The 24,895-nt window shown below is 47.5% G+C and overlaps 1 protein-coding gene across 24 annotated transcripts in view; it reads right to left on the bottom strand.

Moving 5' to 3' along the window:
• Positions 1-24,895, bottom strand: part of Kalrn (kalirin RhoGEF kinase) — a 603,889-nt gene that overhangs the window by 113,933 nt on the left and 465,061 nt on the right. For 4 of the 24 annotated variants that reach the window (XM_021209163.2, XM_021209165.2, XM_021209162.2 and 1 more), the window contains exon 1: positions 8,173-8,419. The exons of 17 other annotated variants lie outside the window; for them this stretch is intronic. In XM_021209163.2, coding sequence (XP_021064822.1) covers positions 8,173-8,257 — 85 coding nt within the window. In that variant the 5' untranslated portion in view covers positions 8,258-8,419. Of the gene's footprint in view, positions 1-8,172; positions 8,434-24,895 lie in introns of those variants that run through there. 3 more of the 24 variants (XM_021209160.2, XM_021209159.2, XM_021209161.2) reach the window with 3 other exon arrangements.

Consider the following 24,895-nt stretch of genomic DNA (forward strand, 5'->3'; position numbering starts at 1 on the left):
GAAAAGCTGAGAATCTTTGAGGGCAGGGGTGGGGGGAGGTGGAGGGGGGTGGGGGGAACAAACCAGAAAGAGAAAGGAAGCCAGAGGAGATGAAAAGGAAAAGTTAGAGAGGTACGAAGCCGCCTTTGTGTCTCACCCCAGGTAGCTTGTTAAATCACAAGCTGTTAAGAGTCTGGGGGCTGAGACTAGCAAGTCTACCACTGTCCTTGCCATTGTCCTGACTGACCACACTAGGTCACTTCCAGGCATTCTGCCAGAGGGAGAGAGAGGATTCACAGCACTGGTTTAAGACGGGTCTGTGCAAACTGGCACCATTTTTTACAGTGAAGCTTGGCTCCCATGTAGATGGAGAAAGATAACACCCTTATCCCTAAAAATGCGCAGAGTCTAGAGCTGGAAGTAGAGAAGCTAGGAAGGTCCTGTTAACTGACGATATACCGCCTGCTCTAAGAGAGGAAACTCACCTGCGCTACACTCACGCTAACAGCCATAGAGCAATGGATACAAAGTAGCTGCTGCTTTACCCCAGCAGCAGAAGGGGCTTCCCTTCCCTCCAACAGCGGTCACCAGAGGGGCAGGAAGAATGTGGAAGAACCAGCTTCCAAACTCTTAAGCTCTGCTCACTTACAGGCAAGGCCACTTCAGGGTGTAACCAGGACTCCCCTCCTTCCAGGAAGTACCACCCAGAAAGTGGTACTGCCTCCAGAAGTTGAAAGATGAGTCCCATTAGTCACCGAAAAAGACCAGGCAGGGAGCCAAGGCACCTTGTCCCTTACCTATGAAAGATATAGGCAACCTTGTTTAAACTTCAGCTGAGCACCAAGAACTCTGGGGTGAGAGGTGTAGGGTTTTGTTTTTGTTTTTGTTTTTGTTTTTTTTCCCCTCCAGCCTAGGCAGAAACAGTCTGGAGAACCATCAAAGGATCTATCTGCACACACAGCAGCTGTGTCATAGGGGGACCAAGATTTCTATTAGATTGCTAGCTGAGGTCAAGAAGCAGGAGGAAAATAAAAAAGGCCTATTCAGCCGGGCGTGGTGGCACACGCCTTTAATCCTAGCACTTGGGAGGCAGAGGCAAGCGAATTTCTGAGTTCGAGGCCAGCCTGGTCTACTCAGAGAAACCCTATCTCGAGAAAACAAAAACAAACAAACAAAAAATGGCCTTTTCTTTTTAGAGAATGAGGCTCCTCAGGATCTAAGCCTCATAAATGATCCAGTGAGATCCTGGCTTCTATCCCAAGCAAAGACAAAACAACACCGTGTTCCCCCACAGAAGGACGACAACATGGTGCCACTTGGGTTTCTCAGTCCTTGGTTGAGTCCTTTATGAAATAAAATGATTATGACACTAGCAGTATTCATAGGTTTTAAAATTGATTTAATTTTTTTTTAAAAAGATGACACATTTTTGTTCCCTACTTTGACAACTGCAGAACACCGACCACAGTGATGACGGTCTCAGCCAGGACCATTAATGGTTTAGGAGTGCAGGTTTCACCATAATGACCCAGAGGCCAGAGTCTACATCCAGCACACTGCTGTCATTAACAAGTGAGTCCCGTGCCTGGTGCTGTCTGAGCCCTTTACAGACATCACCTTAACGGATCCTCACAGCAGCAGTAAGCACCATGGATCCCGGCCTCTCCCAGGTGTCCCTGCTCTAGACGCAGGGCTAACATGCAGTCGGATCATAATCATTTGTCAAGTGAATTAAAACATTATTACATAAAACTAGGTGCAGTCAAAGCTGGAATGAGAGGAATGCATTTCGTGGGTTCATTTCCACCATGCATTGAGGACGCACGCCTGTGGTTTTGGCTACTTGGAAGGCTAAGGATGAGGCAGGAGGATGGTTTGAGGTCAGGAATTTGAGGCCAACCTGGGCCACATAGTCAGTCTCTTATAAATAAATAACTAGACAAAAAAGGAGGGTTTTTTTTTTTTTCTTCAATGAAACTAAACCAAGGCTCAGAACAAACAACAGCAAAGTCACATGATTGCTTCCTGGGAATGATAGAGAGCCACGCTGGCATACACTGTCATCTTTGGATAGAAGAGTCTTTAAAAGCAAACCAGGCAGATCTCATTTGAACAGCAGGCAGATGGTACCATTACCCACAGGAACAGCACATCATTCCACAGTCAGCATCTGAGCTTCCCCTGGGGAGTGATCTGTGTGCGTCTCAGTGGCATCCCAGTGAAGAGATGCTACAGTCCCAGGAGACGAGAGGAAGGATTCCTGGGAAGGCATTCTAGTTATGCTAAGGATGGCTGGGCTGGTCCTTCTCCTCCTTAGAAGAGTGAGACAAATCAGGCTTCCTTCTCGTTGGAACTTCCACGTTGGAACTTCAGTTTGAGGAGCCCCCTCCCCCCCAACTCCTACCCCCTCCCTTCTCCTGCCAGGTTTCAGCCCCTTGCCTTTCCAGGACTCCTTGGGAATGGCTGGAGTGGGGCTGGGGTTTTATCTGAAGGAGAACACAAGGGCAGCAGTCACTGAAGAGGAGTAATGTTTTTAAGAGATAGAGCAAACCAGAATGACCTAACTAATGAAGACATGTTGGACATAGGACGAGGAGAAATCAAGATGGTACCAACCAGGAAGCTTTTCCCCTGCTGCCTAGATTTCATAGTACTGAAAGGTTCTACGTATGCTGCTGGAAGGTAAAAAAATCACTAATGCTCTTCCCAGCTGTGAACCCTGTGAATTACAATAATGACTGCTGGTGCGAGATATGCTTGGGTGTAATAGTGGCCCTGATGTTATGAGGATAACCAACTACTTGAATTTCAGGTTTGTTCCATGCATGTCCATACTACACATCTAAGGACTCATGTTTGTGATTCTCGAAGGCCGGAGGGGTGAAACTACTACTATTATTTTGTCAAGTGGACACAGTGTATCAAACAGCCGTCTGAATCTCTACCTAGAGATGACTTCAGCTCTCTCACATCAGAAAGGTTTGTGTAGTAAAAGGTGCTTAATGCAAGAACTCAAACAGGTCAAGGTGCGGAGAGTGATTATGGAGGCTCAGCCACAATTAGGATATCTATACCACACCCCCTCCCCAAGGCTCAGAGACCATTACAGGAGAAGGGTCTGAAAGATTCTAAGAGCAAGAGGCTGGGAGAGACAGGTGCAAACTGGCCAGGACTGAACCATCACACTCATAAACCCATGCAGCTGTGGTTGCCTGCGAACTAACAAACCAGCTAACAATCTGAGCAGGAAGGGGCTCAGGAGTCCCCGCCCCTAACTAAGGAACTACCAACAGGTCCTGCTGGAGGGAGAGTCGGTTTTCTTTAAGGCTGTGGCTCTCAGTAAGTCCACCATGTTCCAGTAGATGATCCCATACCCAGAACTATGTGAGCATCACACACTGGTGTTAATGGGTTATTAAATTTTTTCAAAAAAACTGATGGAAAGTTCAGATGTGCAAGGCAGGTTGACTGTCTACTCCCTGCATGCTCTTATTGACCCTGTGGCATAGTGTATATCTCCATACAGTTGGGATGATAAAATTTATCATTTTAAAAAAGAGATAGGGCAAAGTTTCCCGGCAGAGAAATTTATGTTAAGGTTCCCAAAATGAACATCATGAAGTAGAACATCAAGACCTGGAGAAGGGTGTGCACACAGCGTGACGGTATGGGCTTAGAATAGCCTCTACTGGTCATCTGCTTGCCCACTTTTAAATTACCTGGAGGCTAACTAACTAACTAAATCAGTAAATAACAGTCACAAGGACAGCATTTTAAACTTTCTATCCCAAAGTAGGATTTACAACCTGGCATCTATTACTGTTATCCAGGGAATAGTTGATATCCCATTACTTCTCCCTAGTTAAGAGAGAGATGGAAGTCAGATATAGGAAGAACACCATAGGATTTGAGTTGGGAACACTGTGTGTATGTGGTATCTCTTCCCAAACTGGGGTATTCCCACAGGGATGAGGGGACTCAAGAAGTATATTGGGGAAGAAATGAATGCCAAGTGGCTTGCTTTTAGTTTTCATGCTTGTAGTGGCTTGACTCTGCTTAGCCCTGGGAGTGGTACTATGATCAGGTGTGGCCTTGTTGGAGGAAGCATGTCACTGTGGGGGTGGGCTTTGAGACCCTCCTCCTAGCCATGTGGGAGATAGTCTTCTCCTGTTTGCCCTTGGAACAAGATGTACAACTCTCAGCTTCTCCATCACCATGCCTGCCTGGATGCCGCCATGTTCCCACCTTGATGATAATGGACTGAACCTCTGAACCTGTAAGCCAGCCCCAATTAAATGTTGTCCTTATAAGAGTTGCCTTGAGACAGGCATGGTGGCGCACGCCTTTAATCCCAGCACTCAGGAGGCGGAGGCAGGCGGATTTCTGAGTTCAAGGCCAGCCTGGTCTACAGAGTGAGTTCCAGGACAGCCAGGGTTATACAGAGAAACCCTGTCTCGAAAAAACAAAACAAAACAAAACAAAAAAAAAGAGTTGCCTTGGTCATGGTGTCTGTTCACAGCGATGAGAACCCTAACTAAGATGATGGTTAAGGTAACTTAGATGAGGGAACAATGAATGGCGTCACAAAGATTCTGTCCCCTATGTAGTGAGTTAAAGTGTCATAAGGTACCTCTTCCAGGATATCAACACTTTCCTGAAGGAACTAGGTGTCATGGTTTCACACCTAAAACACAGTTTATAAAATGAGCTGCATCACATCAAGTCATAAGAAGGCTGGGAAAAGATAGAAAAGGGTAAGATAAATATAGACGAGGATGCCTTTGGAGACCCTGTGACTCTCCAGAAACTGATCTACACCCTAGGATGTCAGAGCCCAGCAGGAACTACATGCCCTGTTCTGAAAGGACCACGGAAGCGTCACCCAGCGCCTCATGAAATCATTCATCCAGACTAAGTCACCGTCACTCTTCGATGCTCAGCCTGCTGACGTGTCGTGTCTCAGTGCAAGTGGAAAGAGAAGGCGGCATCGGGTTTCAATACAAGGATGTGGATACTGCAATACACACATGTAAACAAGACCCTGCACATGACAAGAAGGATGGATGGTGGTGAGAAAAGGCTTGCCAGAGGGGATACTTGTCCGCAGAGCCAAAGCCACAAGCTGACTGAAAAATGGAGGGTCCTAAAATGGCTTCCTTCTAGAAGGATCTCTGTGAAATAGCCCTGGTTGTCCTAGAACTCACTCTGTAGACCAGGCTGGCCTTGAACTCAGAGGTCTGCCTGCCTCTGCCTCCCAAGTGCTGGGATTAAAGCCATGCACCACCACCACTGCCCAGGTTTAAACAATATTTTTTTAGTTAAATTTATATATTTATTTATGGTAGTGGTGGATGGGTACATAACACAGTTTGCACATGAAGGTCAGAGGACAACTGGGAAAGACCCGGTCCTCTCCTTCCACTTTGTAGGATCCAGGGATCAAACTCAGGCTGCCAGGCTTGGCAGCAAACACCTTTACCCACTGAGCCATCTTACCAGCCCAGATATCTTTTGTCTTTTTTTTTTAAACTTTAAGATAACTGAAGAATTCTCTTAAACCAACCCACTTCTTCAGGCTTTAAGGAGAGTTTGGCTAGCCGCAGCAGTGCCCAGTACTGTCACAGTGTGTGACACTGATGATTTACAGCCCTTCAGACACACACAGGCTGGTATTTATTTCTTTTCTTTCTGTTTATGGCATTATTTCACTTTTGTTTGTTTTCACTTTCAAAAAGGCAGCTGTAAATGTCTCATTTTTCCTCCTCAACTTATCTCTATTTCCCCTTGTAAGGAAAGGGGTAGACCTCATTATTTTCCTTTAACACTGGATGTCAAGGTAGAAAGAAGGGCTCATCTCTCATCAAATCTTTGTAATAGTCCTATACTCAACAGAACCAAAATATAAATGAGTGAGTGAAGAAGGGGAAACCCCACTTTTCCACATCAAAAGACAAGCCCAACTAAGTGAGTGCACGCTTCCCTCAAATGTGAAATCTACAGGCCGCAGACAGGGCATTTCCTGAACACCAACTTTGTTCCTAGTGACACCAACTACGATCGCAAAGGCTTGCCCAGAGAAATTCAGTAAGGTCCCCTAAGCTTCAAGCAGAAACCTAGCACCTTCCACTTCACCATCACTTTCACCTTGTGCTCCTTCTGGTTTTGAGCCCCTCCTATTCTGAATGACTGGTGACCAGGTTGCTAAGCCCACTGACCTAGGAACCACAGCTATAGGCTCTGACCCATGAGGAGCAGAGGCAGCAAGAGGGCAAATTCTCTCAGCAGCAGCGAAAGACACAAAATTGATGAGTTGTCTTATTTAAAAAGGGAAGTAGGGAGACTGCCTTTCAATGGTGGTAGGTCTGTAAGACCTGAGAAACTGGTTCCACCGATAACTTCTGCCGGTGAACACCCCTCACTGGAACCCCTCCCTGAGTCCTTTCCTTCTGCAGTCAGCATCTTCCCACAAAGTTCTAGGCTCCAGGCAATGCGATGCAGACAGCTTCAATGTGGACTTTATCTTCTGTGTGGGCCACTGAATTGATGCCTTTGGGCTGAGTGGAGACTCCCGTCTCTCTTTTCTGAGGGAGTGCTCCTCAGATGCGGATCTTACTCACTCTGTCCAGACCCCAGACCTACAACTGAGGTCAGAGCTCAGTGTCCATCCTCACACCTCTGAAATCTAGTTAAGAGTAAGGAGTGGGAGCCTGAAGGAGCAGGAGGGCAGCTTTGTTCGCTGCTTTCATTGCCTCTCACCAACTTCGGTCCGCGGTCTAAGGCAGCGGCAGCGGCAGCTAACTCCAGCAACATCCCCTTTCCCACGCCCCCCTCCTAGCCACAAAACCGGCAGGTCCCAGCAGCGATGGGAGCCAGGGCGATTCACAAAACAGCACTACTGCCCCATGCGGATCCAAGAAGGCTAGCTGCAAGTGACATAACCACCGCCCAAACCCCCACACCACACTCCTCTGACAGGAAACGGACTCCCAAGAAATCTTGCTTGGAAACCCTTCACCCTGATGCAGGCAGCAGAGACTTGGGAGCAAACCTATCCACTCAGATCCCACTGGCTGCTTCCGGCTTCCTCTCCTCCGTAACACTCCCTCCCTTCAGTTCCCAGCCGCCGTTTTGTTTCTAGTCTCTGAACGGTCCCTGCCCAGTCCGACCCCCCCTCCCCACGAAAGCAGCGATTGGAGCAGGATACAGCTCCCTTTCAGGCTGCTCGAATTAATGAAGACACGGAGAGAATCTGTTGCTGGGATTATGAGCCTTAGTGACATGGAAGAAGGTCCGTGGGATTTCATTAGTCTCTGTAGCCACACATCGGTTTGGGGCTGGGAATTGTTCAAGCTTGTGAGAATGGATCACTGGGTACCTCCATGTAAAGGTGGTATGGGTGCCGTTGAGATCACGAGTCCTAGACTGAGGCTCTGTAAATAGGGCGGGAGGCTAATAAGTGAAAAAAATAATTGGGGTGGTGGTGGCATGGTCTTTTGTCTCAAACCATATATAAACATTCTTTCCCCTGCCTTCCCAGCTGAAATGGTAAAGTGACATGAACAGCTTAGGGTCTCACCTCTCTCTCTCTCTCTCTCTCTCTCTCTCTCTCTCTCTCTCTCTCTCTCTCTTTCAACACTTCACAACCCATAACCCTCCCTCTGAGATCCTTCTCACCCTGTTTTGCAAACTGCTTTGGGGAAACTGGTTGCTTCCTGCCAGTCTCTTCAATGACATTAAAATTAGCAGAATAATTAAATACAGTCCTAATTAGGTCCACAAGAGTTCTTGGTTAATTAATGAGCCAACGTCTGGCCCAAAGCTGTAAATCCACGTTGGTCTGTGAATGCCCAAGCAGAGAAAAGTCATCTCTAGTCCCAGAAGAAAATTGTTACTTAGGAAAAAGTGTCAAAGACATTCCTCAGCCAAAAGCCAGTTAATCTCGAAGCCGAGATCCATATGTAAATGAGCAATGAATTGTGCTTCTTTCACCAAGTCCCTCTTCTTACTCTACATCCGCATCCAAACTCACTGGGAAGTCACCGCGTCCCCAAACTGCAACTCGGCATCCCCCAGCGCCAGCGCGATCTCCTGCCTGGGAAACTGAGCCCAAGGTGGTTCACAGCACACCCTCTCTCCAGAGCCCTCACCCCGTTCCCTTCTCAGTCCCGCCAGCCTGGTTAAAATGCCACTCACCTCTACAAGGGAAGCAACAGCAGCACTTAGCAAAGAGCCAGCCCAAAGAGGGACCTCGAGTGTAAGCCTGATCGCCACCCTTCATGCTGCAGCGCGCCCCCAGTGCTCCGGCATGGCACGGACGCCGGCCGGGGTGAGAGCGCGGCGGTAGGAAACTTCGGTGCTACCCGCCAGCCAGGTCCCGTTCCCGCCCGCTGTCCTACTCCCGCACCCCGGCGGTGCTGGGACTTACAGGGAGTTGGGCCACCTTAGGCAGGAGGGAGGGGCCAGACGGCAAGGGAGGGACTAAGGGGGAGGAGTTCCAAGGTCCAGCTGTTGGTTGGGGACGCGGTCGGCAGCGTCCCTGAGCCTTATGAAACAGACAAACACGCCTGTGTGGTTGTGGCTATCCAGCAAGTACTGAGAGCTCAGTCCCCTGCCGCAAAACAGATACTTAGGTGAGGTTTCTAAAGGCCACCCTAAGCAGCTTTAGCTTCTAATACAGAGCTAGATGAGGCCAAAGAGGTGGAAGAGGGTAGATTAGAAGACTCAAAAACAATACTTTGTCCCTATCAGATTCCCCTCATCTCTCATTAAAAAATCCTTTATCTCTTTCCTTGCTTTTAATGCTTACAACTAGTAACGACAGAGATCCCTCACTTCCTGACCGGCTCCCCTATTAAAATGATGTGCAAAAGCTTTCTGGGTTTAGCATAATAAGAAGTACAGTTCAAAGCTCACTTTGCCACTGGCTAACTGTCGGACCTTAGGCTAGACAATTCGCTTTTTGTGAACTTCAGTTTTCTCTTTAAAATAAAACGAAAACAGATGGGTGTGGTGGCACGTGACCAGGGAGGTTGAGGCTGGAGGTTCAGGAGCTAAAGATGCACCAGGGCTGTATAGCAAGACCCTGCCTAGAATTTATAAGACACCCACAGAGGTGGTGTTTAATGGTCCAGGTGACTGAAAGCCTGCAGACAAAATTCAAGCTCCACCTACCTACTGAGGAGGGCTCCCACGATCCCCTCCCTACTATAATCCATGAATTTATCACTCCTTTTTCTTCATCCCCCTGCTTTTCTTATGTCTTTCTCATGGTTCGAGGCCAAGCTTAGTGTTTACCAGCATCCTTGAAGTTCAACAGCATCAACTGGACCCTGAGTCACTGATCAGATCCTTCATAGCCCATTGCTCCCACTGTTCTTGCCCAGCTTTAGGGGAAAGGGCTTGTAGGAAGGATGAAACATTCATAAAGCAGGTCCATCCCTCAGGGGAAAAGGAGCTGTGGACTAGAGATATGGCTCAGGAGCCGAGGGTTGGTCTAGCATGTATAAAGGCCTGGGTTTAAGAGTTAGCACTGCAGCTGGGCGTGGTGGCTCACATCTTTAATACCTGCACTAGGAAGGAAGAGGCAGGTGGATCTCTCTGTGTTCAAGGCCAGCCTGGTCTACATAAGGTCTGGGACAACCAGAACTACATAGCGAGAACCTGTCTGCCTCAGAAAAACAAACAAGCAAACAAACAAATTAAACAAACAAAACAACCCAAAACCTCCTGCTGACAACTCAACATCAATAACCCAAGGGTCTCACTACTGTCCTCCATGGCTCCCCAGGACGAGACTAGCCAGTGTCTACACCCAGACAGGGATGTCCTGAGCACCAACAGGGCACTCACATTGGCTTTCTCATTAACTCAGCAACTCTTTATTGAGTGTTCATTGTGCTCCAGGCTCTTTCCCAGCCACTGGGTCTGCCTGAGTGAACAGAACCAGTTTATGACTTTAGAATGCGAGCAACACCAGGACAGCCTCACCAAGAACTCACTTAGACACCTAACCTATTTCAGGATTTAAGAAAATAGTGGCTGGGCAGTGGTGGCACACACCTTTAATCCCAGCACTTGGGAGACAGAGGCAGGCAGATTTTTGAGTTTGAGGCCAGCCTGGTCTACAGAGTGAGTTGCAGGACGGCCAGGGCTACACAGAGAAACTCTGTCTTGAAAAACAGAAAGAAAGAAAGAAAAGACAGACAGACAGACAGACAGAAGAAAGAAAGAAAGAAAGAAAGAAAGAAAGAAAGAAAGAAAGAAAGAAAGAAAAAATAGTGCCCCAACTTGAGAAAGCCAGCATAAGGAACTGTTTAGCAAAACTTCACTTGGCTTGAACTATGTATACAACTTTCTTCTACTAATGCACCGGGCAACTCAGGACCCTTATCTGCATGCACTATGCACACACACACACACACACACACACACACACACACCTTTCAAACAATACACTTAGCACCTTGGAACTCCCATCTTTACTGAGCTAAATGCATATCTTACTCCAACCAATGTAATAAGTTCTTCCTTCCCTTAACAGTTATCGAATTTAGACAAACCCCACTTAATCGTACTCTAGTTGGGTTATGCCCAACACAAGGGCGGAGCCCTGATCCAACCCAGAGTAGTTTTGGGTGGCCCCTCAGTAAACTTTTAAGGAGACCCCTTTATTTACTATCTCATGCCTAGGCACCATTGGCATACATATGACTAAATTCAATGCATTGTGGGAAGGGACATGTTAATAGAAAAGAGGTAATATAATTCATGTCTGCTGGTCAAAATAGAGAGCAACACAAAATATGCTCCTTCCTTAAGTCTCAATCAGAAGAGCTCCTCTTAGCCCGTGTAGCCTGCCGCTACTCTTGGCGGTACAGTGCTCGCTGATTTGTACTATTACTTTGCCTTTGTACAAAGTTTCCTTGTTACTTTGTAAATCTGTATAGGAGGCTGAGAGTCCGGAAACACCTGCCCTAGACCCTGGTGACCTGCAACAAGATTATCTAGCCTGCATCTAGATGTATTGCATTTTCAAGATAACTTAGAAGGGATGAGGACGGGCAGCGGCTTTTAGCACAGCTGTCAATAGGAATCACCAGAGAGCTTTACAAACCCTGGGTACTTTTTCAGGCTCCCCGGGAGCTTACAAGGGTTGGAGAAGGACTGAGAACCATTCATTAATGGTCAGGTCTCTCCTGTCTAGACTCACTGACCCTGAGTGCATCTGGGCATCAGGAGGTTTAAACGTTCCCTGGGGCTTGTAATGTGATGCACAGCTGAAGAGCCACTGGTGAGCTGTGGTGTGTATCAGAATAGCCCAGAGGGCATGCTGAAGCACAAATTCCTGCTCTGGTCTAGTTTCTGATGAAGTGCGTGTGGAGTGGACCTCAGAATTTTCCTTGTTGCAGGTTCTCAGGTGACGCTGGTTTGGTACAGAGATTACAATGTGAGAACCACTCACGTGGTGATCATTTCCCTCACCTATTTGCCAGCCATGCTTCTTTTTATACTAATCTCTCTCTCCCCCCCCCCTCGGTCATTCTTCCTTCACATGGTCAGGAATTGGTGGTTTTGTTTACCCTGGACCCAATGTCTAGAACAGCACCTGGCACAAATCATGTTTTTAGATGTGGCTGACTTCCTCTTGATCATCCTCCACTCCAAAGATGAGCCCAAGCAAGACCTGGGTTTGCATGTCAGCCACAGGGTTCAATTGAGACTTAGCATCTGATCCAATTTCATGCAATAAGCGTAAACCTTGAGACCTTAGCAAGAACTAGTGAGAAAGCAGGAGTCTCTTTGCAGAAGACTTTGAAGCTGGTATAATGTCAGCCTAAAGCACCTGAGGGCAGTTTTTCTCTAACCAGGGAAGAAGTTGCATTGGAATGAAGCCAACAGAGGAAGTGGGAAACAGAGAGCAGGAAGGGAAGATAGACAGAGATGAATGGATGCATAGGTAGATAGACAGACAAACAAACTAACTCTTAGTTCAGAGAGTTTTTTGAAAAAGTTATTGGCTTACTTCCAAAGTTTGGGCTAAAAACCCTTGAGCTATAGCAGTATCTTTAGATTGTTCTTGATTTCTGCAGGTGGCCACGTCTCATATTTTTGGGCATTGTCTTCAGTGATGACGGAAGCCTAAATAAATTAGGCTATCTGCCTGCCTGCCTACCTACCTTCCTACCTACTTACCAACCTACCCATCTACCAGTCCTGTTCATGTTTCAACCCCACTGCATGCAATAGGAAACCCCAAAGGACTCTGGGTCTTGGCCTACAGATGCTCTGGACCAGGGATTCCTCAGTGCTAGGTCTAGTGTGGGGCACTAGTATGACTACTATTTCTTTCAGGTTAGCCATTGCCTTGAGACACACTGGGCTGTGACCACAGACAGGCACTTATACTTGTCCTTTCTATCGATACACAGATGTCCCATTTCTTACTGCAGGAATAGTTTTCAGATTCGCAGGGCATGGGGTTTTCTAGATCACAGTAACTCTCCATATTTCTTAGTGACAGCCCAGGTTAAGATATAAGGGATGGCAAAGCTGTCCTAGCTCAGGCCTAGAATTCTTTGAGAACCTGTGCTCTGGGTCAAGTACATTCAGAACACCCATTTCCCCCAGCTTCCCTGGGATGTTCTCAGGCTCGGGGAGGCTGAACGCCTGGGTCCTAGTGAGCCCAGAGGACTGGCCTCGCTTTTTCCATCTCCACTGTAGTGACCACAGCTAGATTCCAAAAGCTCGGCAAAGGGTCTTATGTGAAGCCAGGGCAGAGAAGCTTAGCTCTATACTCTACTCTCTTCCTAGGAAGAGTCTAGCTGTGTGCACCATTTCGGAAGCAACTAACCATGAGCATCTTTGCTTTCTCCAACTCTGACATCTGGTTCCTCCCCCCCCCGCCCCCCAATTTTCTGTTCTTGTTGTTGCTATTGTTGTTGCTGCTGTTATTGTCATTATTATTTGAAGATGGGAGTCTCACTGTGTGGCCCAGGCTGATCTGGAACCTTTGAACTTAAATGAATAATTTCATGTCAGCCTCATAAATAGCTGAGATGGCAATGTGTGCGCCATGCCTTATTCTTTCCTGTTATGTTCTGTGACTGCTCAGTCAATGTTCTTTTAATTACCATCTTCCCTGTGTTGATTTCTGAGCTCCGATCTGTCTGACTGGTGACACCAGGAGGTTCTCATAACTTTCTCCAAGGAACCCAGTCCTGGCTTCGCTTTGTGGTCATGGCTTAACATCATAAAATTCTTGCTGGGTATTGATTCCTTATTCCACAAGTAATCTGACCTTTGGGCAGTCCCTGTTTTCCTCAGTCAGAACTCCTGGCTCTGTGACCTGATCCTGGTTCTGGTCCTCAGACCACTCCTGCCAAGGTTTAAGCTGATAGAGCAGGGTCTAAGTGGGAATCCATGTTGGAAGCACAAATTTAATCGAACATTGTCCCCGACCAAAGACAAAGAAGGTCTGGGTGAATTCTAGAAGCAGTGGATTCAGTTTTCCACGATGGACAAAGAGACAGGAGTTAGAGCCAAGCCTGGATATGCTACACAGGTTTCTCCTTTAAGTGGAAAGAGGAACAGACACAACAGTTACTGCTGAGCCGAAACCCTGGAGACTCAAGGAAGGAGGGGCGACATGAGTGTTGTTTCTGAATTTAACTTTTAGAGCTTCAAGTATGTCTTTTTCAAAAGTGTATAATATACATGCGCGTGACTAGCCCCAGATGACTCCTTATTTTAATGGTGATAACTATGGAAGAAGGATGGCTGCCAGGGTTATACACAGGGATCCCTTCTGGTTGTCTCTGGTGTGGTTTAGCCACTGCTAACCTTGTAGTACACCATCTATCCTGTGGCTGGCTACAGGACTCCAGGGATGCAACCATAGACAACAATTGCCCTGTAAATGTGTTTCTCTGCTCTTGTCCACGGGTCATCTTCCTGCTTCTCACTGACTTTCACACTTATCCTGGAAGGAGTTAAACACTACTTCACCCTGTCCAATATACTCCTTTCTTCAATAAAGGACCTCAGATCCCCCTCTGGTTTGGGACCAGGCTGAAGGTAAACTGGTGAAGAATGTATGCTAGCATAGAGGACCTGGTGTCTCTCCAGAACGACCAGTGTGCATATTCTTCTGAGGGGCTGGAGAGAGAGCTGTTGGTAGCAAGGACAGATTCCTGGAAATCGACACTGAGCAGCGCCTGAGCTGAGTCCAGAGGAGGGAGCCATTTATCAAAGGGAAAGGTGGCAGCAGCTAAAAACAACCACTCCAGGTTCTATCCATTTCCAAAAATGCTCATTTGTAAGTAGGTCGAAGTGTTCCTAAGGGAGGGTAGAGAGAGGTGCAAGTCTACTGCTTTGGCTGAGGCCCAATTAGGTAGGCATATACTTGCTGAGTGTCCACTACAAGGATGGGCATTTAATTTCGACTGTCAGAGCCATGTCCTTTCCCACTGGCAGAAGCAGCAGCCCGCTGCTCCCTGGGGTCAAATGGTGCTGCTCTGATGTATCAGGAGGAAAGTCAGTTTTGTAGGGATGCGACTCAAGTCAGTTTATTCACGGCTTCCACTCACGGGCACGTTTGAGGACCTCGCTTCACAGTTCATTCTAAGTAAATGAGCGACGCTTAGTTTCCTGTCACCAGACATGGGCCAGCACAAGACATCATTCCATACTTCTGTTCTTAAGCCTTCCTGCTAAGGCTTGAGCTAGTTCCTTGCACATGCTGAGCCTGGCCCTTTCCATGCTCACTCCACAAGGGTCCTCAGTGCATGTTTCCCCTTCCTTCCAGAAAGTATTTACTGAGAAATTAAATGCCAGGCATGGGACTAGATAGGATCAAGCAATGATCAAAATGGACAAAATCCCTGCATCTGTGGGAGGAGTTTACAGGAAGGGCCATAGGAGGAAAAGCTGATATGCACTTATTGACATGTCTGGTTTGGATAAAGGAAAGGGAGGAAATTAAGGTAGGGAAGGAGGAGCACTGTGAGATGGGAGGAGAGAAATGTCCAGGTAGGTCAGGCACAAGCAGACGTGAAGGCAGGAAGGCACCAGCCATCAGATATGTAGGAATCTGGGTATGATGGTTTGAATAGGTTTGGCCCAGAGAGTGGCACTATTTGGAGGTGTGGCCTTGTTGGAGTACAATAGGTGTGTCACTGTGGGCATGGGCTTTAAGACCCTTGACCTAGTTGCCTGGAAGCCAGTCTTCTGTCCACCTTCAGATGAAGAAGTAGAACTCTCAGTTCTCCTGCACCATGCCTGCTTGGATGCTGCCATGCTCCCAACTTGAAGATAATGTTATGGACTGAACCTCTGAACCTGTAAGCCAGCCCCCATTAAATGTTGTCCTTATGAGAGTTGCCTTGGTCATGTTGTTTGTTCACAGCAGTAAAACACTAACTAAGACATTGGGGAAGTTGGGTGTTCCAGAAAGAAGACCAAATGTCTGGGCCTGTGAGGTTGAACATGTCTGGCTTCCAGTGAGAAGCTTGGTCAGGCTGGTCAGGGAGTGGTTTGATGAGGTAGGCAGAATAGTGACTCTGCCAAGTGGCACTCTAATACCCAGTACCCATTCATCTGCCACCTCACAAGACCTAGGGCTTGGCTGATGTGACTCAGTTAAGGATTTTGACATAGGGAGGTTGTCCTGGGTTCTCTGGGGAGTCACAGTGTATTTGCAGGCATCCTTAAAGGCAGAAGACCTATAGAGAAGTGACAAGGATGGAGCAGAAGCATGTGACATTGAGTGTTGGAGATGTGGGAAAGGAATGTGACATAAGCCAAGGCATGCCGGTGGCTACAGAAGCTAGAACAACAGAAACAGTTTCTTCTGTGGAGCTTCTGAGAGGACGGCCTTCCTCACACACAGCTTTAGTCCAGTGCAGCTCACACCGGATCTACAGCCCAGCAGGCTGCTAAACCTGTGCGGTGTGAAGCAATGGGAGTTCGCAGTGTGACCCAGCAGTATCGGGAATCCAACACAGGCCCCTGGGTGACTATAGATGGAAAGGACCTTTTATTTTCTATTCAAATGAGACAGAGAAATACTTAGAACCCAGAAGGGTCTTTAGTCCCGCCTCTGTACATTGTCACCTGGTAGTCTGCTGTGTACAAGGTTGTCACCTCAGGTTTCCTATGGCCCACAGGGCTGTGTGGAAACTAAAGTGAGTGAGTGCACACAGTATCACAAACAGTTCCTTGAGGTGGCCATGGACCACGCTGAGAGAAGTAGACCACCCACTCCGCACCAACGGCACAGATAAGGTAAGGCAGGCTGTTTAGAGACTGTGCAAAGGGCAGAGTGCTGGTATTTAAAATGGCCACATTTGGTTCCTAGCTCCAAACTTCAGATGTAAATGTAGTTCTCAGCCCTCATCAAAGATGCTTCTCTTTGCAGCAGATAGAAACCATCACATCTGGTCAAAATGCAGAGAGCTACTGACGACTGGAGTACCCAGCACCAGCCTAGACCTCTAAAATACAACTCCTGTCCCTAAGGCTCAGGGAGCATCCCGGAAGAGAATAGGAGTCAGAGGCCTGGAAGTCTTCAGTGAGATTGTATCTCCTAGAAACAGCAGGGAAGCTGCACCCATGATATCACAAAGACAACTAAATGACAACTAAACAAGAACAACAGTAACAGACATGCCAGTGCAGAGAGGGGAAATCTCAAGGAACCATACCCGGAAACAAAAAACTACAGGGATCTGAGGACTACTGAGAGAGGGAATGATGGTCTTCCACAATACCAAGGCGTCAACCTTTGTAGTATTTCTGTGTTTGTGCATATACAGTATCTAACAATAGCATGAAAGAAAAAGAGGCCATGAATTAGACAGGGAGTGTGGGGAGGGGATAAAGAAAGGGTTAGAGGAAGGGGACATGGGAGGAGTTGAGTCAGAGGGAGAAAGAAGAGGGGAGGACTGGAGAGATGGCTCAGTGGTTAAGAGCACTGACTGCTCTTCCAGAGGTTCTGAGTTCAATTCCCAGCAACCACATGGTGGCTCACAGCCATCTAGTAATGGGACCCTATGCCCTTTAGACATATTATATTTATTATATTTAAATATTTCTTATTTTTATATATATATATCTTTTAAAAAAGAAGAGGGGAAATAATATAATTATAATTTAATTAAAATACAGATTATTAATACAAGAAAATGACCACAGCTGACAATGTCTTATGCTCGTTTTTAAGGGCTAGACTAAGGCTCAATGAGGAGCTGTTCCCAAGGGTCAGGTGACAAGGGCAGGCAGTGAGTAGGGTCCTAACCACTCTGTCTTGCCAGGGAGCATCAGAGAGTCAGTGCCTAGACCTCTGCAAGCTGCTACAACAAAGGCCTAGAGATGCTCTCGCCTTCCCTGAGCAGTGAGGGCAGACTTATCCCTGGCTGCCCAGACCATGGCACACATTTTCTTCTCTTTGAGACACAGTCACTGCGTTCCTGGATTTCTCCTTCAGCTAGATCCAGGTAAGGGGTGATCATGCTGTTTCCTCTCTGGGGAACACCCCTTCCCTGCCAGCTCAGGCTTCTGGTGGGCTTTCTTCTCCAGGACCAAATCCCTGGTATTCAGTGCCATGCTGAGCTCACCAGCTGTCTGGGGAGGCCACACACATCATACCCCACATCTCCTTGCTACTTCCCCTCCGGACAGCATCGCCATTACCAAGCATCTATCACGGATTTATATTAGGGGCAGCAGGGACTTATGGAATCAGCCCGAGGCAGAAGGCAAGTCTCGTGGGTAGATATAAGCCACCGTAGTAGACAGGATGAGGGAAGCCTCTTGATCTCCATGGGGGTTGCCAAGGAAGCACAGCCCTGTGCTTCCTGATGTGGGCACAACATACCGGACGGAGCTCATGAAGCTAGGGTAGTTGGGAAGGACACCCTAGGCCTACTTAGCTGTGTGTTCTGGCTCATACACCCCATGTGTAGCTACCACCCCTGTGATCGTATATAGAACTCAGGGGCTTAGACTCCAGGCCTTAGAGAGACCATATTAGGTCAAGGCTCTTTGTTCATCTTGGTAGACAAGGGGATTTCTCCTAGACCAGAAACAGAGGCAGGGAAGAGTGTCCTGATTGGCATAATACTGAAAATCTTTAGGGTAAAACCAGAAACAGTACCCTAGCTCCTCAGACAGCCCCAAGAGGGTTCATGCTGAAACCTGGCTTGGCCTAATAGAGGTCAGAAAAGGCACCAAGGCAGGAGGAAAATCAGTTCTAAGTCTGCTTCTAGTGTGGCGTGCATGATGACAACTCTACTGTAAGAGACACGAACGCTGATGATCCTCCGATATACTTAAACATAGGTCAAGGTCGGCAGCCAGTCAGTGTCGGGGGGCAGGACCCAGACTGTCACTGCTTACGAAGGCTCTCAGCTACCCAACACACCTCACATTCTCTTCTTACTACCCTTCACGCCTCAGGTCACTTCGTTTTATTCTAAAGAGAGAGCCTGTGCACACACTGGAAAGACCAGGCTCAAAGCTGAAGAGGAACTGCTGTTCCACACTGCCTTTCCAACTCATCCAGGAATCTGGGAGTCGTTTTTTACCAGCTTCACGGCCATAACACAGCCCAAGAAGACAATCGACTTTCCACTCAAAACAAACGTCTTCTCGTTGGTTGCACTTCCTGTCCTTTTCGAGTCCACTGGGGGTTCTGAGTGCCCTTTGAAGGTCAACACAGGTGGATTGTAACAGGTTAGCATGTGTCATAAGTGGTGGTGTGTGCCTGTAATCCCAGGACTTGGGCCATCGAGACAGGAGGGGATAAGGAGCTCAATGCCAGCCGCTACGACGGTAAGTCTGAGACTAGTCTAGGCTAGTAAGGTTTTGTCTTAAAAGACAAAAGCAAAACCAGAAACATACAAAATATGCTGACTGCCAGTCATTTTTGACTATAAAAGTGTAAAGTTTATGTGGTCCGGTCTGATAAATTGTACCTCAAAGCGAAGCTATTTGTTCTGTGTTTGGCGCAGTTAATGTGGGTAATTTAGGCTAACTACTTCAGCTCACTGCCGGCGCTTATCTAGTTTGGAGACAGAAAACAGACATTCTTTTTAGAATTCCTAGAGGCAATTCAGGAAGACTGAGGGAGGTAATAAAAAATGACCCCTTCAGCCCAAACAGCAGAATGAAGGACTGACTGTTGGAGTAAGATTTTAGCAGCCTGCGGACATCCAGAGTAGAAGGCCTTGAAGTCCTTTGTCAGAGAACACCAGGTCAGAGGTCTGTAAACAAGAGTCCAGCCCACATCCAGATTAAGGCTGGGCTGCAGGGTTCCCATCTCAAGGATATCAAACAGGACCATCAACCCATGGACACAAATGATCACTTTAAAGAACTTAGGAGTCCTGGGTTTGATGTGCTTTATTTGAAGCATTTAATAAAAGCTTCGGGGAGAGACTATTAGTTTCTTACATCTTATGAGAGGAGAGTTCAGCATTTTGGAGATATTTATTTTCTGTATATGGGTATTCTGCCTGCATGTAAGCATGTATACCCTGTGTGTGCCTGTGGAGTTCAGAAGAGGGTGTCAGATCCTCTGGGAGTGAAGTTCCAGGTGGTTGTGAGCTACTGTGTGGTTGCTGGGAACCAGATTTGGGTCCTCTGGAAAGTGTAGTCAGCACTCTTAACTGCTGAGCCATCTCTGCAGGCCCCTAACATCTAACATTTTATGTATAATGCACAGAACTTCATTCCAGAAAAGGACTGGAAGTAGACAGTGGACAGGGAGTGAGAGGAGTTGGGTGGGGGTGGGGACAGGGAGTGAGAGGAGCTGGGTGGGGGTGGGACAGGGAGTGAGAGGAGTTGGGCGGGGGTGGGCCTGGGCAAGAAGCAAGAATCTAGATTTGAAGGCTGAGTATGAGAATCTTCCTCGTGTTGGAAGTCCAACAGATTCCTGGGATTATAAACCCCAGTTTCTGAGGCTTTTCCTGTGATGCTTGGCTTACCTCCTCTCCGGGGCCTCTGAAGAAGGGGTTACCTATCTTAGGAGAGGGGTGAATCCATCATCTGCAATTCTAGGGTTCTAGAAGCCCAAGGAATCCAAATTTCTCAGGTGAAATGAAACTAACCAAGAGCCATTTGCAGCTTTTATTCTATTTTTAAATGGGAATGTTTTAACTCTAACTTGTTTATTTTATTTTTTTTTCCAAGATAGGGTTTCTCTGTGTAGCCCTGGCTGTCCTGGAACTCACTCTGTGGACCAGACTGGTCTTGAAATCACAGAGATCCGCCTGCCTCTGCCTCCTGAGTGCTAGGATTAAAGGCGTGCGCCACCACTCCCGGATCAATTACAATATTTCTAATTCAATGATTTGTTTCAGGTGCCAATAGTATTGTGGTTTGTTTGGGAAAGAATCTCATCCAGTCCTGACTAGCTTGAACTTGCTGTGTAGCCAGGTTTGCCCAGGACTTCTGATCTTCGTGTTTCCACCCCCCTAGAGCTTCTGTCACAGTGCAAGCCATCTTACCCAACAGACTGCGACCAAACCACTTTACTGTGTTTCATTGCAGGTGTAGTATAAAGGCAGTGTTATTGTGGGGTGAGATTGTATGGGCGGTGCAGGAACCCACTGTCTTCCCATGCATCACGCTCCCAAGATTCCATGAAGCAGCAGACTCTAAATTCACACATAACTTGTACAAGTAAAGAGGGACTGGGGAACAGCTAGCTGCAGTTTGCAACCAGTTGCTTCATGTCCCAAAGGAACTGTTTTTAGACTATTTATCCTTTATGCTTTTTTAGTTTCTTATGGTTTTTAGGTATGGCAGAGTACTATGAAACCCAAGGTTATTATACCAAAAAGTGTCTGTGTGTGTGTGAGTGTGTGTGTCAGAAAGAGAGAGAGAGAGAGAGAGAGAGAGAGAGAGAAATCAGGCCTTGGTCTGGTCTGTGAGTGACTACCTCATATTAGGCTAATAGAGGTGGGAAGACTGCCCTAACTGTGGACAACTATTTCATTGCTGGGGTTCTGGACTAAGGGAAAGGACAGAACCATTAATGCTCTGGATTGGATAGCAACAGAACCAGGAGAGAGATCCTCAACTTTTGGGGTCTGGCATCTGGGATTTCAGTGTGGAATGTGCTGTCTGTTGGGCAGGCTGGAACAGCTTCAAGGCTAGGCTGGCCCCTGTCAGAGGCAGAGAAGTTCTACCCCAAGACTTCGTAGTGGATTAAGTTCCCAGTTAATACTGATGTCAACTGGACAGGCTGTAGAATCACCAAGAAAACCAGCCTCCGGTGCCGTCTGTGGGACCATCTCACATTAGATAATGGGGGGGGGGGACTGCCCTAACAGCGGACAACGTTATTTGATGAGTTGGGTCCTGCACTCAAAAGAAAGGGAGAGCCAGCTGAGCACCAGCACACACCGCTTTCACTTCTGGACGCAGGTACAGTGTAAACAGTGGCCTCTAGTCCCTGCTACCCCGACTTCCCCGCACGACAGACAAACACACAGGACACAATCTATTTCTGCTTGCTTCCCTTCTTCCCGGGGAGGGAAGAACTTGGTGTCAGGAGTGAGGGGGTCGGAAACGTAGGCTGCAGTGTGTTTTGTTTTGTCTTGTTTGGGGGCAGGAGCTTGCTCTCTAGCCCAGGCTAGCTTGCTCTCTGGCCCAGGCTAGCCCCACGTGTGCGGGGCTCTTCCTGCCTTTGCCTCTCGAGTGCCAGGAGTGCCAGCCTGAACTGCCATGTCCGGCTGGTGTGGCCTTTGTGGTGGAGCCAGTGCTCTCCAAATGCTCATCCACACTGTTCAACTCAGGGAGCCGCAGATGGAAGCTCACTAAAGTTAAAGAGCTCACTAAATTCTGACGCCTTCAGCCTGGGAGGATGCGGAGCCGAAGGGAAGGCCGGCCCTGGGAACAGACAGCCTCCAGACAAATCTGAGGGCACCATCTGGGAGCTAAGCAACCTGGGTGAGTCACCTTGTCTATAAAATGAGCAGAAAACAATTTACTGCTATGAAAGCATTAGCCCTAAATCTGGTCCAGAGTCACTCAATAAAGTGAAGGTTTTCTTGATTTTAAGTGGATGGATGAAGATTTACACTGAGATGTCAATTCTCACAGCCTTGTTCTCTGTCCCCAGGCCACTGGCAGTATTTACCCACAGCCTGGGTGAGTGTCCCTGAGGTCAGCTAGGTTATGACAGTGGAAACTGTCAGGTAAGTCCAAGAGACAGAATTGCCTGTATCCAGCCAGGGCCACCGGAGCCACCAGGGCCACCAGGGCTGCTGCCCTTTGCTCAAGCTCCCTGAACACCCAAGGAGGTAGTTTATGACACTTCTTCAGAATTCCAGACTTAGCCAGAAGAAGGCACTCAGGCACAGAAACACACACACACACACACACACACACACACACACACACACACACACACGCGCACGCGCACGCGCACGCGCACGCGCACACGCACACGCACGCGCACACACACACCATGTATCAGGGTAGAGATGAACCTAGATGGGGTTTTGTAGCCTGGGCCCAAGAATCCAGGGCTAACTAAACAATCCTCATTGTTTGTAAGCACACACCCCTATGCCATAAGGCGTGTTGACTTTAAACGGTGTTAAACCTCAGGAGAAGAGTGCATTCAGTGCGTTGACCAACCAAGGGGCTTTAGAAGTGAAACTGAAACTGTACCCACTGAGCAGTTAACTGCCCATCACCTCTTTCCCGGTCCCTGGAAACCACCATGCTGCCTCTTGCCTGTGTAAAGTTGACTATTCAAAGTATGCCATGTAAGTGAAATAACAGAGTACTGGTCTCCGTGACTGGCTCATTTTGCTTAGCATAATGTCCCCAAAGTCTGTGCATGATGTAAGCTGGTGTCAGATTTTCCTTTTTTTTTTTTTTTTTTTTAAAGATTTATTTATTTATTTATTTATTGTTATATGTGTATACACTGTAGCTGTCCTCAGACACTCCAGAAGAGGACATCAGATTTTTGTTACGGATGGTTGTGAGCCACCATGTGGTTGCTGGGATTTGAACTCAGGACCTTTGGAAGAGCAGTCAGTGCTCTTAACCGCTGAGCCATCTCACCAGCCCCCAATTTTCCTCCTTTTTAAGGCTGAATAATGTTTCAGTGTTCGTGGGCCATACATTGTGTGTTCTTTTGTCCATGGGCACCTGTAGCTGCTATGAGCAATGTTATGAACATGAGTGTGTAGATATGTTTGTGTCCCTGCTTTCAATTCATTTCAAAATGCTTCCAGAAGTGGGACTACTGGGTCATAAGTTATATATATATACATATATATACACACACATATATATATGACATGATATATATAATAGTTATATATATTAGTCATATATAATAATTTATATATTATATTTTATTATGTATACATATATAATTTACATACACATATTGGGACTTCCTACAGTGTTTTCCATAGCTATGGTGACATTTTACATCTCACCCAGCCATCCAGCCATGTTACAACTTCTTCTACATCTTTACAGACACCTGCCATTTTCTGAGGTGTGTCCATAACTAAGAGCTATTTTAATAGACCTAAGCGCATCCCATTGCAGCACTGACTTGCATTTCGCTGGTGAGCAGAGATGCTGGCTCTCTTCAGGGCACCGGCACCGGTGGATCTTCCCTGGCCAAGCATCTATCCACGCTCTCTGCCCATGCGTTAGTCCAACTGCTTTGCCCTTCCTTGCTAAATTCTGTGTCTTGAGAAACCCCTAAGGAACGCCACACTGCATTCCGTCACATTTTTCAGGACCTCAAGCCTCACATCTTGGGGTGCTAAGCCCATAGCCCACAGAGCATCAGAATCATCAAGGGGCTTGAAATATTGAGGCACGTGCCTGAATTTTGGTCTACGGCAGTGTGTGTTACTAAAAAACAAAACAAAACCCCTCCAGATCTCAGGAGTTGGAAATCACAATAGTCTTTGTCTTTTGTGGGTGTTGCCCACCACTACCTGCTGCTGAGACAGTGAGAGGAAGCTGTGGAGAGAAGATTAGATCTCAGAAGGCCCAACTCCGGAGAGGATCCTGAGAGACCAGGGCGAGGAAAGGAATGTCAAAGGCAGGCCCACCCCAATTCTGTTACAAAGTCTGGATTTTTCTTGACAATCCCATGAGTCAACACCATGCCTGTCTTGGAACAGCCCTCTCTTGCCCTAGAGGAGGCCCAGGAAAGGAGGGGCAGGCGAACCCTAGAGCCATCTAGAAGCCTGCAGGCTAAGTGTGCAGAGAGTGGGAGTGGGGTGGGGGCTCTGTCTGCCTGGCTCCTTGTGGCTTGGGAGAAGTACAGTGCCTTCCCGTGGCCCAGAATCTCTTTGGAAGATGGAAGCCCAGGCTGGTACAGAGGTTTTCAACTCAGACTGAACCTAACATTTACTTCTCATGCCTCAGACAGGGATTCCGGCTCCAGCCGGTTCTGGGTGCTGCCACTCTGGAAGGCTAGCACTACTTTAATGTACACCCTGGGTGAAGCCCTGTTCTTGGCTCCCTGAGTTCCCTTCCTGATGTGTGGTCCTTATGCTCCTGTTTCTGGCCCAGTTATCCATACAGCATTTAGGGGATCACAGATGGTCCCGATCTCACACAGCCTGTGAGGTATCGACTTGTGCCAACCCACAAAAGCTAGCAGGGCTAGTTCCTTTTCCTGGGAACCGAAGAAGAAATCAATTCTGACCTCCGTCTTCCCAGTTTGAGGCTGCCCTCTCCTATTCCACGAAGCCTGGGGAATGCATTCTGGGTAATTTCTCCTGTGGCGTGCCTACTGAATAAAATCAACAGCTGGCAGAAGAAAACGCCAGGTTGCTAGGAGGTGGCCAGGCTGGGAGGCAAGCAGGGTCAGCTCACTGGGTCTCTGCTGCTTCCAAACGTGGTCTTTTTTTTTTTTTTTTTTTTT

This window comes from Mus pahari, chromosome 12, assembly GCF_900095145.1.
Source record: "Mus pahari chromosome 12, PAHARI_EIJ_v1.1, whole genome shotgun sequence".
NCBI classification, from domain to species: Eukaryota; Metazoa; Chordata; class Mammalia; order Rodentia; family Muridae; genus Mus; species Mus pahari.